At 44.0% G+C, this 13,857-nt stretch overlaps 2 protein-coding genes across 3 annotated transcripts in view; one reads left to right on the top strand and one right to left on the bottom strand.

The window, feature by feature from the left end:
- Window positions 1-283: 283 nt before the first annotated feature.
- YIPF5 (Yip1 domain family member 5) lies at window positions 284-6,992 on the bottom strand. The gene is made up of 5 exons (XM_031598501.2): window positions 6,695-6,992; window positions 5,652-5,821; window positions 4,272-4,417; window positions 1,798-1,979; window positions 284-1,319 (listed from the first exon to the last, which is right to left on the bottom strand). The coding sequence occupies exons 1-5, from the start codon at window positions 6,796-6,798 to the stop codon at window positions 1,157-1,159; spliced, it is 765 nt and encodes a 254-aa protein (XP_031454361.1). The 5' UTR covers window positions 6,799-6,992; the 3' UTR covers window positions 284-1,156.
- A 157-nt stretch (window positions 6,993-7,149) lies between these two features.
- Window positions 7,150-13,857, top strand: part of KCTD16 (potassium channel tetramerization domain containing 16) — a 49,370-nt gene continuing 42,662 nt past the window's right edge. The window contains exons 1-2 of one of the 2 annotated variants that reach the window (XM_090150605.1): window positions 7,150-7,402; window positions 8,155-8,276. The gene's annotated coding sequence lies outside the window, so the exon portion shown is untranslated. Of the gene's footprint in view, window positions 7,403-8,154; window positions 8,277-13,562; window positions 13,659-13,857 lie in introns of those variants that run through there. The other variant, XM_090150606.1, reaches the window with a different exon arrangement.

Below are 13,857 nucleotides of genomic sequence, written 5' to 3' on the forward strand. Positions count from 1 at the left end.
GTTCAGCGTCTGACCCCTTCCTTGCTTATTTTGGGAATTAACAAGAGCTGACATGCAGACCAAGCACCTTTGCTTTCCCACTTCTCATACCTGTAATCTACTTTGTGATAACAGTTGTTTGCAAAGTCTCATGTTTCTAACGTACAATCAAATATTTCCGGCTGAAGCAAATACCAAATCCACTGACTGAACATACTTTTAAATATGATTTTGCTGCTATATGAAAGTTTATTTTAGTAACTGAAGTTCATTCAAAAATAAAGGTTGGAAGAAGCAAACACCATTTTCAAAATCTAAGGAAAATTTAATCAATGCGCCTTAAATTACTTTTACAGTAACAACAATACTGACAAGCATTTTCAAAATGGTGTTTCTCTTGGTAGTACTTCAAGAGATTACTCTGTCTACCAATTTGTGCACCATTAGGAAAAAACCTCTAGTTGAAGTCTTCAGAAATTCAAGTTAACACATAGCTACTTAGACATCCAGATGGATTCATATTTCAAGTGTGACAGAATTACAGAAACTTCTAATTTTTAAAGCTGTATTCTAATTCATGATTTCAGTTTCTGACATCCTGAAATACTATCACATCAAATGAACACATAACTGAGACTAAAGAACTTAAGAGTGTATTTGTTAAAATACAGTAAATAATTGCATACATTCCGTGCACCTGGCAAGAGGGGAGAGAAACAGGTTCTTCATTACTGCAGATTTAGTCAAAAAGAATGCCAATCCCACACTCTGTGGCTCTGTTAACTTCTGCTAAGAAAAATCTTACAGTGTGTAACCCTTCTCCCTCCCCTCTCCTTCACCCTCCCCTCAAAAACCAAATTAGCCCCTCCCATCTCACATTAACAACCAAAAGTTACTTTTCTGAAGATTCAAAAATGGGAAAAAAAATTACATTAACTTGATAAGCATGAATACTTATTAAAGCTATAGACACCTCAGGTCAATTGAGAACAGTATTCAAAGTTCTAAAAAAGTGAACACAAGACATTTGTTTCCATTTTCCAGATGGTTTAAAACTGGTCTAAGTTTGTGATATCCCCCCCATACAGGTGTTTGCAACTGCTTCTGGTCCAATGAAATATCCCAAGTTGATGTCTTCAGTTTGGCCCACTGGAGTCGAACGATTTCGACAGTCTATTCAGAACACAGAAATGAGAGCAAAGACCCCATACAATAAAGCACAGGGGTATGCTACTAGAAGTTGCTGTCCTTCCATTGCTAAGGCAGAAATAAAGATTTTGGAAGCAGAAAAGCTGCACCAGCCAATGATCCCGGCTGTGAGGATAATTCCCATCACTCCCCTGTAAAGATAAAAATAAAATCAGAACTCATTTATGACTTGTGCATATACTTACAGGAACTGCAGTTGGATCCAACACCTCTTAAAAGCTAATATCCTTCAAATTCACATCTCTCTCTTGCTTTAAGAGAAGTCACACTAATTTCCTTTTGTTTGAAAAATTCAATTTTGCATCTTAACTTACAATTAGCTTTTAGACTTGGTAGGTACTAAGATTTATCAGATGCAAAGCAGATTGAAAACAATACTGTTATTTGACTCTATGCATTTAAAAGCTGTTGACTGACTTAAAAGCTGTATTCCCATCTTTCTTTTTTTCCCCACCTGAAGAGTGTCAATACTTCTAATTTTATACTTACAAATTCCTATCATATCCAAATTACAGGCACCTTCATCACTGAACACTGAGATTTCTTTTAAAAGCTGCCTTTATCTCACAGGAGAGGGCTCTACAATCAAGTTACAGTTTATGTACTTACTGCAATGAAAATACAATGGCAAAAGTGGAGAGCAGGATCATAGGAAGAAGACAGTATCCAAGGACACTGGCGACACAGCCAAAGGAGACACCCGTCATGCTCATCAGGTTCAGGAGACAGAACATCCCTAAGCATCCAATTGCACTTATTCCATACACGTAGCCAAACTGAATTTTACCAGCCTGAAAGTCAAGCAGAGCAGTGCATGTTAATTACCAAGACAGGTAATGCCCTTCACAAGAGGGGGAAAAAAAAAAGGAAGAACGAACATTTACAGAACATCCTTATTTTCATCCCTCCAATCCCAACAGCCACATTCAAATTCAACGCGCAGTATCTTCCCACAACCCAAATTCCAGTGCACCTATGCACCCCAGGCATCCAAGAAGCATGTTTATTCTAAGATTATGTACTTCAATAAACAGACTTTAATCAAACTGCTAGTCTGATCTGGGCTGCAAAAGCCTATGAGCTTTCAGCAACCAACTTGTTAGTATGTCTCTAAAGATTTCTTGCAGTAACAACATTAGCAGAAGTAACATTTGAAGATTTGAAAAGTTTGGAACTCCTTTATAAAGCCATTAAATTATTTATCTGGGATTTGCAATAGACTCTACAGCACTGCAGTACAAAGTAAATCATAAATAAGCAGTGACCTCATCACTCTCTGAGTGATCAACTTCTTGTGGGGGGGAAAGCACAGGGAGAGATGACAGCCTCCAGCCCCTGCACAGACATGTGGGATCACCCCAAAGCTGTGCCAAATCAGGCTCAGATGTCAGGAGACAATTTCTTTCTGTGAGGGTGGTAAAACACTGGACAGGCTTCTCAGAAGAGCAAATGCTGCCTGATGCTGGTCAGTTTTCAGCAGGGGTTTGAACAACGCCCTCAGAAGTGTGCTTTAACTGCAGCTCCCTTCCAACTGAACTCTTCTACAAAAGTCCCCTAAGAGGCAGAAGCTGAGCTGCAAAGTACTGCGTATGAAGTGCAGAATTAAGTTGTGTAGATTTTTTTTTTTAAAAAAAGAGTCAAAATCAGAACTCTGCTTAACTTTCAAGATTGTTTTTTTGTAACACACATGTGCATCCTATGTCTCTATTTGTTTTTCCAACCATATGATCTTATTATCAAAAGGCCACAATTCCAGCCCTGCAGAAAGGCAGGGCCATGAGGAGTGCAGTGCTCCCCTGGTGCACAGCTCCTGTGCCTGCCTGCCTCCCATAGCACGGTGTCTATAGCTCAGCTCCCCCCTCCCTCAAGTGCTACAAAACCTGCTTTAATCCTTTCTTTTTCCCAGCCTACATTTGCTTTCTCTCACTACATTCCAACATTCTTACTCAGTATTTTTACTTAAAATTCAGATAAAAATAAGAAAAATAACACTGTCAGGGCTCAAAACACCACATAGGAAAAAGTGATAATTTCTCAATAAGAGCACATTCAAAATTACCTATTATGAACACATTCATTAATTCTGCTGTCCCAGTTGCCATAAATGAAGTTAGGTGTAAAAGTGGGCTTATGCTGCCCTTGGTGCCAAAGCACTGCACTGCAGCAAAGTGCATTTTCAGAAAAAAATGCAATGCCCAAAGACATTTAGAGAAGAGAACTGATGAAAAATACTGAGGCTTCCTAAGACAAGGAATTCTGCCTGCTGCTACTCTGTCATTTAATAGTAGACACTTTTGAGTCATTAAACCACAATCTAATTTCAGTGAAGCTCAATTAAAAAGAAGGCTTCATCAGATGCTAACCTATTAAGAAGTATAAGCTATTTGGAAGCAGATTCACTTTAGAAGTGTTTTAAGATTGGCTATTTATACCAGCAGACAAACCAAACGTATCAATTGTAACAGCACTGGTGAAATCCCACCACATGAGCCTCCTCACACCTGGAGGAACAGAGTAGAAACAAATGAACAAAGCATCAAAGACAGGGAAACAAAACAGAGAGGCCTCAAGCATTTAACATGAGTGCTAGAAAAAAAATAAAAAATAAAAATTCAAATATTGAATGAGCACATTTTCCTGAGACCTGATCAGAACCAGGTGCTTCAACAAGGCAACACCTGGTTGTGAAACTAAAACAGCTCAATCTCCCAAAAGCTACGTGTAGAATCTGAGAACATGGGTCACGCATCTGTTCTGTGACAAAAGGACCCATATTCCTCAAAACAAAGCATAAAGAGAAATATGCATTCCAGTTAAATCAGTATCATGCAGAAAGCAAGCTCTAAAACCTTCATTTGAACCCTGCAGGAGAAAAAGAATAATTACCTTATTAACTCCAACGAGCATTGTACTAAGCACCAGTTCCTCTTCCACTCAGCTAGAAACTCTCACCCAGGACGCATTTTTTGTGTCCACCAGGCTAAGGAGTCACTTCCAACAAGGCCACACGTAATTTGGCCTTATGCCCCACTGTCTCCAGGCATGAAAGCATAAATAGTAACACGAGACAATTAGGATCTTACCAGTAACAACGTGGCTCCAAAAGCTAAACAGAAGACCATTGGTCCAGCCAAGTCAGTCTCATTCATGATGCTGCCATCTGCTACTTTTAATGGGTGCAGAACTGTTAGCGTCTTCTGCCAGATGTGGTCAAAATTGATCCCCAATTCTACAAGTCACATGAAAAGAATTATGCATTACATTTCCTCCCCTTCTCCCCTTGCCCCATTTACTTTGCTGTCACTTTTCCCTGCCACTCCAAAATCATCCCCAGGAATTATCCTACAGGAACACCTCTCTTTAAGCTGCTGAGAACGCTGCTTCTACAGATTCCAGGTCTCAAATGCTCTGCAGTGACAAGCTGGCTTCTAAAGAGCCAGATAAGAGCACAAAAGCAGGGTTCTGTGTCAGACCAAAGTTCAGTTAGCCCAGTATATGCTGGGCTTGTACGTGGCCTAAAGCACATACATACAAAAAATATCAGAACAAAATATGCAGATTGCTCCAACAGTCCCCAAGTTTCCAGTGACCAGTGGCTCAAAGATTTCTAATTCAAAGTAGCTTCTCTATACTTAGCTCCCTTTCAGTGGGCTTCTCTTTCACAAACCAGCTATCCTATCAGTGAATCCACTCAAAAACAGTCATCTCTTTTAACACTGATGTCTCATGACACATATTTTACAGCTCCATGCAGCTGGAAATGATTTTGAGTCTCCATCCGCACGATTTCATCACAGTTGCACATGCAAACCTAGTTATGAATGCAGTGATCATCTGCCCACCTCAGGCCCTGAGAAGCATCTACATAAACAAAAGCACTTCATGAATAGTATACGCAAGGCCAGACGAGTGGAAGAAAAACACAACTCCAAATCAGCAACTGAAAGAGCTTCTTCAGTTATTTGGTAATTAGCAGTGATGCATCCATCTAGGCACTCACTACACATCCATTCTGGCATTTGGCAGTCTGTATTCTGGACAGGAATTTCTGCAATGTTCAGCACTCGCCTTCAGCACTGAAAGATTTCAGTTCTAACCACAGAATCAACTGAAACTAACAGCATCAATTTGTTTCCATACAAAACAGACAATTTTAAGTATTTTTTAATTTACAATAGAAAGAAAATAACATTTTATTGTGTTGTACAAAATCCATTTAATTTATCCTGGCTTCCACAGAACAGCTAGTATAAATAAAGCATAATGCTACAACTCGGTCTAGAAATTCACATAAGAATATGCTTTCTGTATACTGAAATACAGTTAGATACGAAAAGATAGTGAGCATATCAACTCAACTGCTCACTTTCAGAAACAGCACCTACACCCTACTACTCAAATCACTCAAACTGGGGACCAGGTGGAAGGAGTTCTGCATTTTGGCCATAAAGCACAAGTTATACCTTCTAATAGAGGAGGCTCATCCTCAAAATTACTTCCATAGAACGACTGTGCTGAAGTTGGAGTATACGTCTGTGTTGGCTGGTAAATCTGCCCTGTGTAAGGCTGCTGCTGCATCATCTCAGGAGGGACAAATCCACTTTGTTGAGAGTACTCGTAGCCTCCATACTGCCTATAAAGAATTACATCAGATCATGGATAGATAAAGCATTTGATATGAAACACCTCCACGCAAAAGTCAAAGCTCATACACAATAAGCAAACAGTCCTGCCCATTTTTTGTTTTAGTTACCTTCCACAATCCCTCCTCAGACCTGCTGGGCATTTAGCTGCTTTCTTCCACTGAAGCCCTCATAAACAATACTGATCAGTAAAGAAGACATGCAGCCAGCAGCTAAACAAGTAACTACTGCTGCATGTGCTCGCATTGCTTTTTGCTCTCAAGTCATAGGCCTGCACAATCAAGAATTACTACTGCAGCACATAAGAGTAGGAAAACTGTCAGAAACTAATTAATGTGTACCTTAATCACTACTGACATCTCATTCGATGCCATCATCAGCTCACACTGTCACTTCCACCCCCCTCTAAAGTTAAAGGAATTAAAGACAAAAAGTCAGATGAAATTAAAAGCCCTGCTTCCTTCCACTGCGGCATCACGAGTGTCAGCATCACAACACAGAGGAAGGAGCTACTAAATGGAAGTTAAGCACTTCATACCTACAGGATGTGATACGGGAGAAAAGCAACTTTTCAGTTTCTGTTTCACATCTTCTCAGGCATTCACTACCAAGTCAGTTTATGCTGCCTTTGGAATGCTCTCCTTGTAGATCTCAGGCACATAAAACTATATATTGCTGCGCGTTTTTTTAATTAAAGAACAGCCTCATTAGAGCCACGTCCCATCCCTAAACGAACTGCCGAGGTGCTGCAGCCACGGACTGCGTGACACAGACTTCAACGCGCATCCGCAACGCGTGTTGAGCCGCAGAAAAGAAGGAAGGCATCACGTACGAACGGATGAGCACAAAGAAGGCCCCGCTACCTGCCGTAGGGCCTCCCGCCGCCGTACTCGTAGGCCTGGGCCTGCTCGTCGATGCTGTAGCTGGTCTGGAAGAACTCCGTGTTGAAGCTGTCGAACCCGGACATCGCCGCCAGCTGCGGGGCGCTCAGCCCGCGGATCCCCACACGGGCGGCGGCGGCCCTCGGGGCGCTCCCGCAGCCTCAGGAGCCGCTCCAGGCGCCGCTCCCCGCTGCGCTCGGACGGAGCCGCTTATCCCCGCCGCGCTGCCCGGCGCCCGCCCCGCCGCGCTTCCCGCAGCCTCAGCGCGGCCCGCGCCCGCCCGGCCCTGCGACGTGTCAACGCGCCGCGCGAGCACTTCCGGGGCAGTGACCTCGCGCATGCGCACAGGAGAGGCGGCGGGGCGCCCCCCGCTGAGCACGCGCCTCTCGCGGCACCGCCCTCTGCCTGCGTGGCGCCCGCGAAGTATCGCGTTGCCTTGGGAACGAGGCGCGGGGCGGCGGGAAGATGGCGGCTGGCCACTGGTGTCGTGGAGCTCCTTCTGCTGGGTTCGGTCGGCTCCTCGAAGCTTCGCTTCTATTTCCTACCGCTTTGTCTAAAACCTGAAGGGAAGCAAATGCTCGGCTCACGAACGCGCGTGACCCCCGGCTGTGTCCGCTCCGAGCTCCTGCGCTGCTCTGCATCGCCGCTCCTGCTGCCCGTGGCTGTGGGGCAGAGCGGAGCTGATGCGAGGTGAGCTGCGGGCTCCACGCACCAAATCACTGCCACATCTCGTGTTCTCCCCTGGTGCAGCCACCAGTGAAATGTAAACTCTTCAATTTTGGTTACAAACCCTTTATCTGCGTTAACCTGTGAGAAGCTCACGGAAGCCCAGCGGGCGGTTTGTGCTGTGCTCCCGTGGGGCAGACACAGGGGTGAGCAGCACCCCAAAAAACCCCAATCTGTGCTTCAGCAAACGCAGAGCTGGACGGGGTGATGGAGGGCAGGATGGCAATGCTGCAGGCAGTGCAATGCTGCAGGCAGTGTAATGCTGCATGCAGTGCTGCACGCAATGCTGCAGGACAGTGCTGTGCGGCAGTGCTGCAGGGTGATGCTGCACGGCGATGCTGCAAGGCAATGCGATGCTGCGTAGCAATGCTGCAGGGCAGTGCTGCACAACAATGGTGCATGGCAGTGCTGCACAACAATGCTGCATGGCCCTGCTGTGTGTGTGGCTGGAGCTCAGTCTGCAGAGCTGTGCGAGCAGTGAGGAGAGGTGGTGAGAACCACTTTAATGGGTGATTGCCCAAGAACAAGGAAGCACCAGGCTGGGGCTTGGGCTCACCCTGTGGAGAGATGCAGCAGGGCTCATGTGCCATGCGCCTCAGCCCTTGTCCATTGAAGGCGGTGGTTTTTGTTTGGTTTTTTGGTTCTGCGTTTTGTTTTGTTTTGTTTTTTTTCCTCCAAGGCCAGAGCTTAATTACATGAGGTGGTTTTGTCTCCAGGTTCAGTATCTTTCCCTGGGATCTTCCTTCATCTCCCAGTTGGAATAGAACGTGCTGCTCACTGCATGAATGGGAAAGTGTGTGAAACAGACTTTGTTGGTGATGATGCTACTGAGAGAAAAGTAAGTAATTGCTGGCATTCAATCAAATAAATTGAATATTCTGCTGAGGCCAAATGAAACATATACTAGAGCCGTGGAGCTTCTTGTCTTTAGTAAAGACCAGCTGTCAATCTTTACCTTTGAATAAGCTGCAGGAGTTAGGGTTACTGTGGAATTAAGAGAAAAAAATGACTGAGACAGCCCAGGATGGAGATGAAATTGCCATGGACTGGGAGAGAGCTGAGGAAAAGGTCTGCAGGTGCTGTTACGTGACAAATGGAAGAAGAGGGACAGGGGGACTAAAGAAGAGACTAATATGAAGGAGCTCCCTTCCTTCACAGCCCAGTCTTTGCTGGTCACTCTGTTTATCCATCTAGTTCCATCATTTTGCTCCTTTTTTTCATGCTTGTCCAGGAGAAAAGGTTATATGCTGGCTGTTAATTAGAGTTTGTTTTTATTAACTACCTAAGGTACTGATGCAGAGTGCAGGAAAAAATAAAGATGTTGACCCAGATGGGCTTTGCTGTAGACAGAATAAGGGAGAAGCCCAACTGAGGTAGTTTAGATGAAACTTCTGAATGAAATGAGTCATAATTGCCACATTATTGTTGTTGCTGAATAGGTACACAGCAGTGAGGTTTAGAAATGTGTTAGTTGTGCATACATCAACAGTTGCAATCTCGTTGCTTGCCACTTGGGCACACATACTTCTGCGAATGTGAGTCCCTGCTTTGAAGTACATTTTTTCTTTTCTTTCCTTTATTTTTTTATTGCAATCATTTTATTTCTTTCTTTCTTTTAATTCATGGTGGCTTTGGACACAATTGCAGTTATTTTGTTACAAACTCTTGGATATAATCTTCTTCTAGTGAGATTACTGTATTTAAATTACAGTTCTGTTATAAGCTTCCGCAAAAATGTAACTTGTGGCGCAGTGTATGCAGTATCTCCTGAGAACAGCCTCACAGAAAACGTGCATGTTTGTAGAACTGAATGAAATAATGATGGGGGAATTATAGTCACAGATAATGCACAGATCAGTGACTGTGGTATAAGCTGCTTCCCACAGATTTATACTTTAGGTAAATTAGTGTTTGAAGTCTGAGAAGATCCAAGCTTTCATGGAAGACCTGTAGAGTGTGCAGGCTACATCTGATGTTGATGGCTTAGTGCCACTTCGCTGAACTGTGTGACTTTGTTGCAGTTCACTAGACAGTGAAATGAGACCCAAATCCCAAGCAGTGGGCTGTTTAATTGTGATTTGCTGGTGAAATGCTCTTTGGCTAGAAATCTATTTGGATTTGCTTAGATTATTAGAATTTACTCTCAGCTTAGGTTTGAGCTTTCATTAATTATCTCTCTCTGTTTGCACTGAGCTTCTCAACATATTTTTAGGGTATTAGTTGTCAGCTTCAGCTTTGCAGGACAAATTCATGCTCATCTGTATCAGAGTGTAGTCTGGTACAGGCCTGAGGGTCCAAGAGAAGGCAAGACATTGCACTTACTCAACCATTTCCTATTCACATGACTTAGAAAGTGCATCATGGTCGGCAGTGCTAATGGGAACAGGTTGAAGTTTGTCATCATCTTTTCCACCAACATATTCTTTTTGGAGCTGTGCAGATGAGAGAACCCTTCATTTTCTGGTAAAGCAAAATAGAAATGATTTCGTGAGGGACTGCATGAAAGGGAAGCTTCAAGACAGTTAAGGAGATGCATCAGTTTCATGCCTCACAGTTCACAAGTTTTTGCCTATAAGACACTCAGAGATGATCCACTGATGATGAAGTTTAACCAGCAGGTTTAAAATGCTCCACCTTTGAAAATAGCACTTTGTACAATGAGTTTACTTTGGATTTGGTGCCTTTTAAAAGCTACAAACTGTTTTCTTTACCGAAGCTGTGCCCACATTCTGTCTTACATGATAGGGGAAAAAAATATGTTGTCTCATGTTTTCTGTTTGAATTCTCTGCCTTGCTTACACTTGCTTAAGCTTGCCCGTGCTTACACACTGAGCAACCATGAAAGCTGTTCTTCCTCTGCCTTTTTTTGATGAAAATGCATTATGCACTTGAGTAATAAATAAAAGATCAAGGGCAAAGCTGTATAATGTTTTATCATGTTCTTTGTAATAAACCCTACTTTATGGCACTCATTCTTTTGCTAGCAGACCTCTTTCTGGGGAGATTCTATCATTTAGTGTTTCTTTCTGCTTATTCTGCAAAGTGAGAGATCTGTTATGACTTCACACACACTGCTGGATTTCAGCAGATGAGATCTGCACTGTACGTAATTCACATTGCTGGTTGGTGGATAACGTTATTTTATCTCACTATTATTCTTTTTCTTGCCTGGCTCAGTTCTAGGGAACTCAAGGTGCCTGAGGGATGTGAAGACTGCTCTACTCTAGAAGTACTAGAAATCTTTCATGAAAGCATCTAAGTTAAAGGTCTCTGCTTCAGCACTGTTCCTACCAGAACATGGTTAATGTCTGTAGCTATGGATTGAGATTGGATTGAAAGTGCTGCCAGCTGCCTGCAGGATCTGGTGGTGGTTTTCTCTGGAACCAGTGTCCCTTTACAGTGCTCTGACAGTAAGCCTAAAGCACCTGCTAAGGACATACATTTCTGCTTCCCTTTGTCACACCACTCTCCTCAGCAATTGTGCTCTTTTCTGTGGTTTATCTGAGCCTTGCCCTGGTGGAGTGTTGCTTTGTCTTGGTATTTAGACAGGAGGCTGCTGAGGAGCACTGGCAGTTACAAAATATGTGGCTGAAGGCTCCTTGGGTGGCACCGTGAAGTGATTTCCAAATCAGAGCATCGCTCCGGAACTTCAATATTTCTTTCTTCTCAGAATAACTCCTTCAATTTCCACTAGAAATTATTGCTGTGTCCCTGAGTGCCTCAAAGTTCATTGTGGTGCAGCTAAATGCTGATAAACAGCTCCTACATTTCTCATTATGTGTGGGTGGCTTGATTGGTATTTACAGCTTGTGCTTTTGCACTGTGAGATGGAAGGTGAGATGTGTACGTACCATTGCTACTAGAGACCAAATTGAGTGCTACCCTTCCTAACATTCATTGCTGCTTCTTTAAAGATGCCGACCCTATTTTAGCACCCACAGAATTTGATGGAGTCAGTAGTCCCATGATTAGTGAAAGCTGGAGTGCTAACATAGCACTTTGTCATACGGAAGGGCCTCAAACCTGTGAATGATGTCATATCACTGCTGCGCTGGGTTTCAGCATAGCTCTGCTGTGACCTTTGGAACATACGCTTTAAGCTTGGGCTAAATTTTTCCCCAGCTAAATCGAAGGTTACATAGGCATCTCTAAAAGTGGGACAAGCTTCATCCTCTTCCTTCTGATAGATGCCACTTTTCTTTTCCATCACAGAACTATAACTGCACTTGAGATGAGCTGCTTTAGTTTCGCAGCTGAATAGGTAAGGTCCTTAGTGTGGTGCTGACACATATTTTACATTTAGGTCACTGGTGTGTTTGGCCCAGATTTTCAAGTTTCACTTGTCTCAGACAGCATTTCGATGGATTTGGCCACTGCTTTCTATTTAGCAAGGAAGCATCACGTGATGCTTCTACAATTGAAATCACTGCATCAAAGGAAATTGTATTACAGTAAAATGATTGGAACATCCTGTGTAAAGAAATAAAGGTAGGAGTTGAATTCCTTTCATTTATTATTTGAAAAGTGCAGATGCTTTTCTGAAGCTGTTGTGATTAAAATTCTAAGGTTTTTGTTCTTTTCAAAGGACAATTCTGATTATAATTTTTCAAAAAGACTTGGAGTTTAAATACGTCTGTATTCACTAATCACACAGTATTGATGTCAGAATACTTCACAGCACCTCGTCAGGAATCACAGCTCTCTATTAGACTCATCCCCATGCTGCTGCCTGCACATCGAGCCTGCCTTGTTTCCACTGCCCAAAGGACTTCTGCCCAGGGGATCCTATCAGCCTCCCTTGGGGACTCAGATCTTAATCATGCCATGTGATCTCAAATGACTTCAGTTTGTTTGGACAGGATCGATTTTTTACTGGGCACAGTGAATTGATTCTCCAAGCCTTGCCAATAGGACAGCACTGGCTTTATGAAAATTGATTTAGATATTATTAAATCATATTAACTAACATTAATAACTAAAGTATTTGAAAAAGCTGATAGAATACTCATTACTGTCAACCAAGGCAGCACTAATGAGTTTAAATCCTAAAGGAAGCCTATCATTTCATCTATCTGGTCATGGAGATGTTAAAGCCTGTACACTTTGACTCTCCCAGACTTAAACATATGATGAAGGCATCTAAGTTAACATGTCCTCACACCAACCTTTTTAAATCCTCATTCTAAACTTTATGGCAGCACTGACAAGTTCTTCTTCAGCTGGTGTGTGGGAACAGCAAGTAAAGATGCACAGAACTTTGTCTTTTTCTGAGATACAATGTACAGCCCCTGCAGCAGTCCCATATTCTGCTGGTTTGCAAATTAAAAGTCAGGTCCAGCAGTAAGAAACAGAACCTTGGCTCACGAGCCTCACAGCTGCTTCTGAATTAATGAATTGATTAAGGTCAAAAAGCAAGGGTTTGATATACTATTTAACTATCAGGCTTGAAATTGAGAAACTGTAAGTACACAGATCAGTGCTTTCCTCCCTCAGGCTATAGAACTGTACTGTTAAGTCAGAGTCCTCCTTCCTCCCTCCCTTCCTTCGTTCCTCCTGAAGTATCTGCAACTTCAGTGCAGCCAGTAGAAACTGACAGCTCAGTAACTTCCATGCACAAAGGTTTCATTCTAAAACTTCCCCGCTGGGTTTTCTTTGAACGCAGGGCTCTTTATCATATGTTCATCATTCTGAGTATCCCCATTTCATGCCAAAATACACTGAACTTTTCTGATATCACTATGTAATTATCTGTGAAATCATCGGTGACTGCACGTTATGGTGCCGATTTTGTGAGCCAGTTGAGCAGCCCGGTCACTTCCTTTCATCTTATGCTGCATACCGTGTTTATTTAACCCGAGACAGTAGTTCACGCTGAGGAGAGCCCAGGGTGCCCGATTTGCGGCCTCAGCCCACTCTCGGCAGCAGCAGCCCGCTGCTCCGAAAGCCCATTTTCCCGGCGTTCTTCAGCTCGCCTTTCCCGCAGCTTTTGCCCTGGTAAGAGCGGCTGGGAAGAGCCGGGAGCAGGGCCAGGGCTGGACGCGAGGTGGCGGTGCCAGCACGGCCACGGCCGCGAGGAGAGCGGGGCGCGGCGGGAGCCCCTGCCCCCGTCCTGCCCCCGTCCTGCCCCCGTCCTGCCCCCTCCCCATCACAGTCCGGCACACGAAGCGAGTCCTGCAGCGCTCCTGCCAAACCGCCCCACCTCCTCCCTGCCGTCCCCGCGGTAATTGCACGGCGCCTCGTTGCTGGCTTCTGCCCTTTCTGGGTCACTGCTGGGGAGATGAGGAGTGCGAGCAGCGCGATAAAACCGCGCTCCTGCCGGAGAGCCTCGGGCGAGCGTGCCGGGAGCGCCCACCCACCGGCTGCTCCCACCCTGCCCGCCTGCGTCGCCGGGTGAAATCACCGCCTCGCCTGCGCGGAGC

This window comes from Phasianus colchicus, chromosome 15 (genome assembly GCF_987193195.1).
Source record: "Phasianus colchicus chromosome 15, bPhaCol1.hap1.1, whole genome shotgun sequence".
NCBI lineage: Eukaryota > Metazoa > Chordata > Aves > Galliformes > Phasianidae > Phasianus > Phasianus colchicus.

Coding starts and splice junctions, on each gene's coding strand:
- YIPF5 (XM_031598501.2), bottom strand. CDS start 6,798: ATGTCCGGGTTCGACAGCTTCAACACGGAGTTCTTCCAGACCAGCTAC. Junction 5,822..6,694: donor GGCGGGAGGCCCTACGGCAG/GTAGCGGGGCCT, acceptor AATTCTTTATAG/GCAGTATGGAGGCTACGAGT. Junction 1,980..4,271: donor TTGGAGCCACGTTGTTACTG/GTAAGATCCTAA, acceptor CTTGACTTTCAG/GCTGGTAAAATTCAGTTTGG.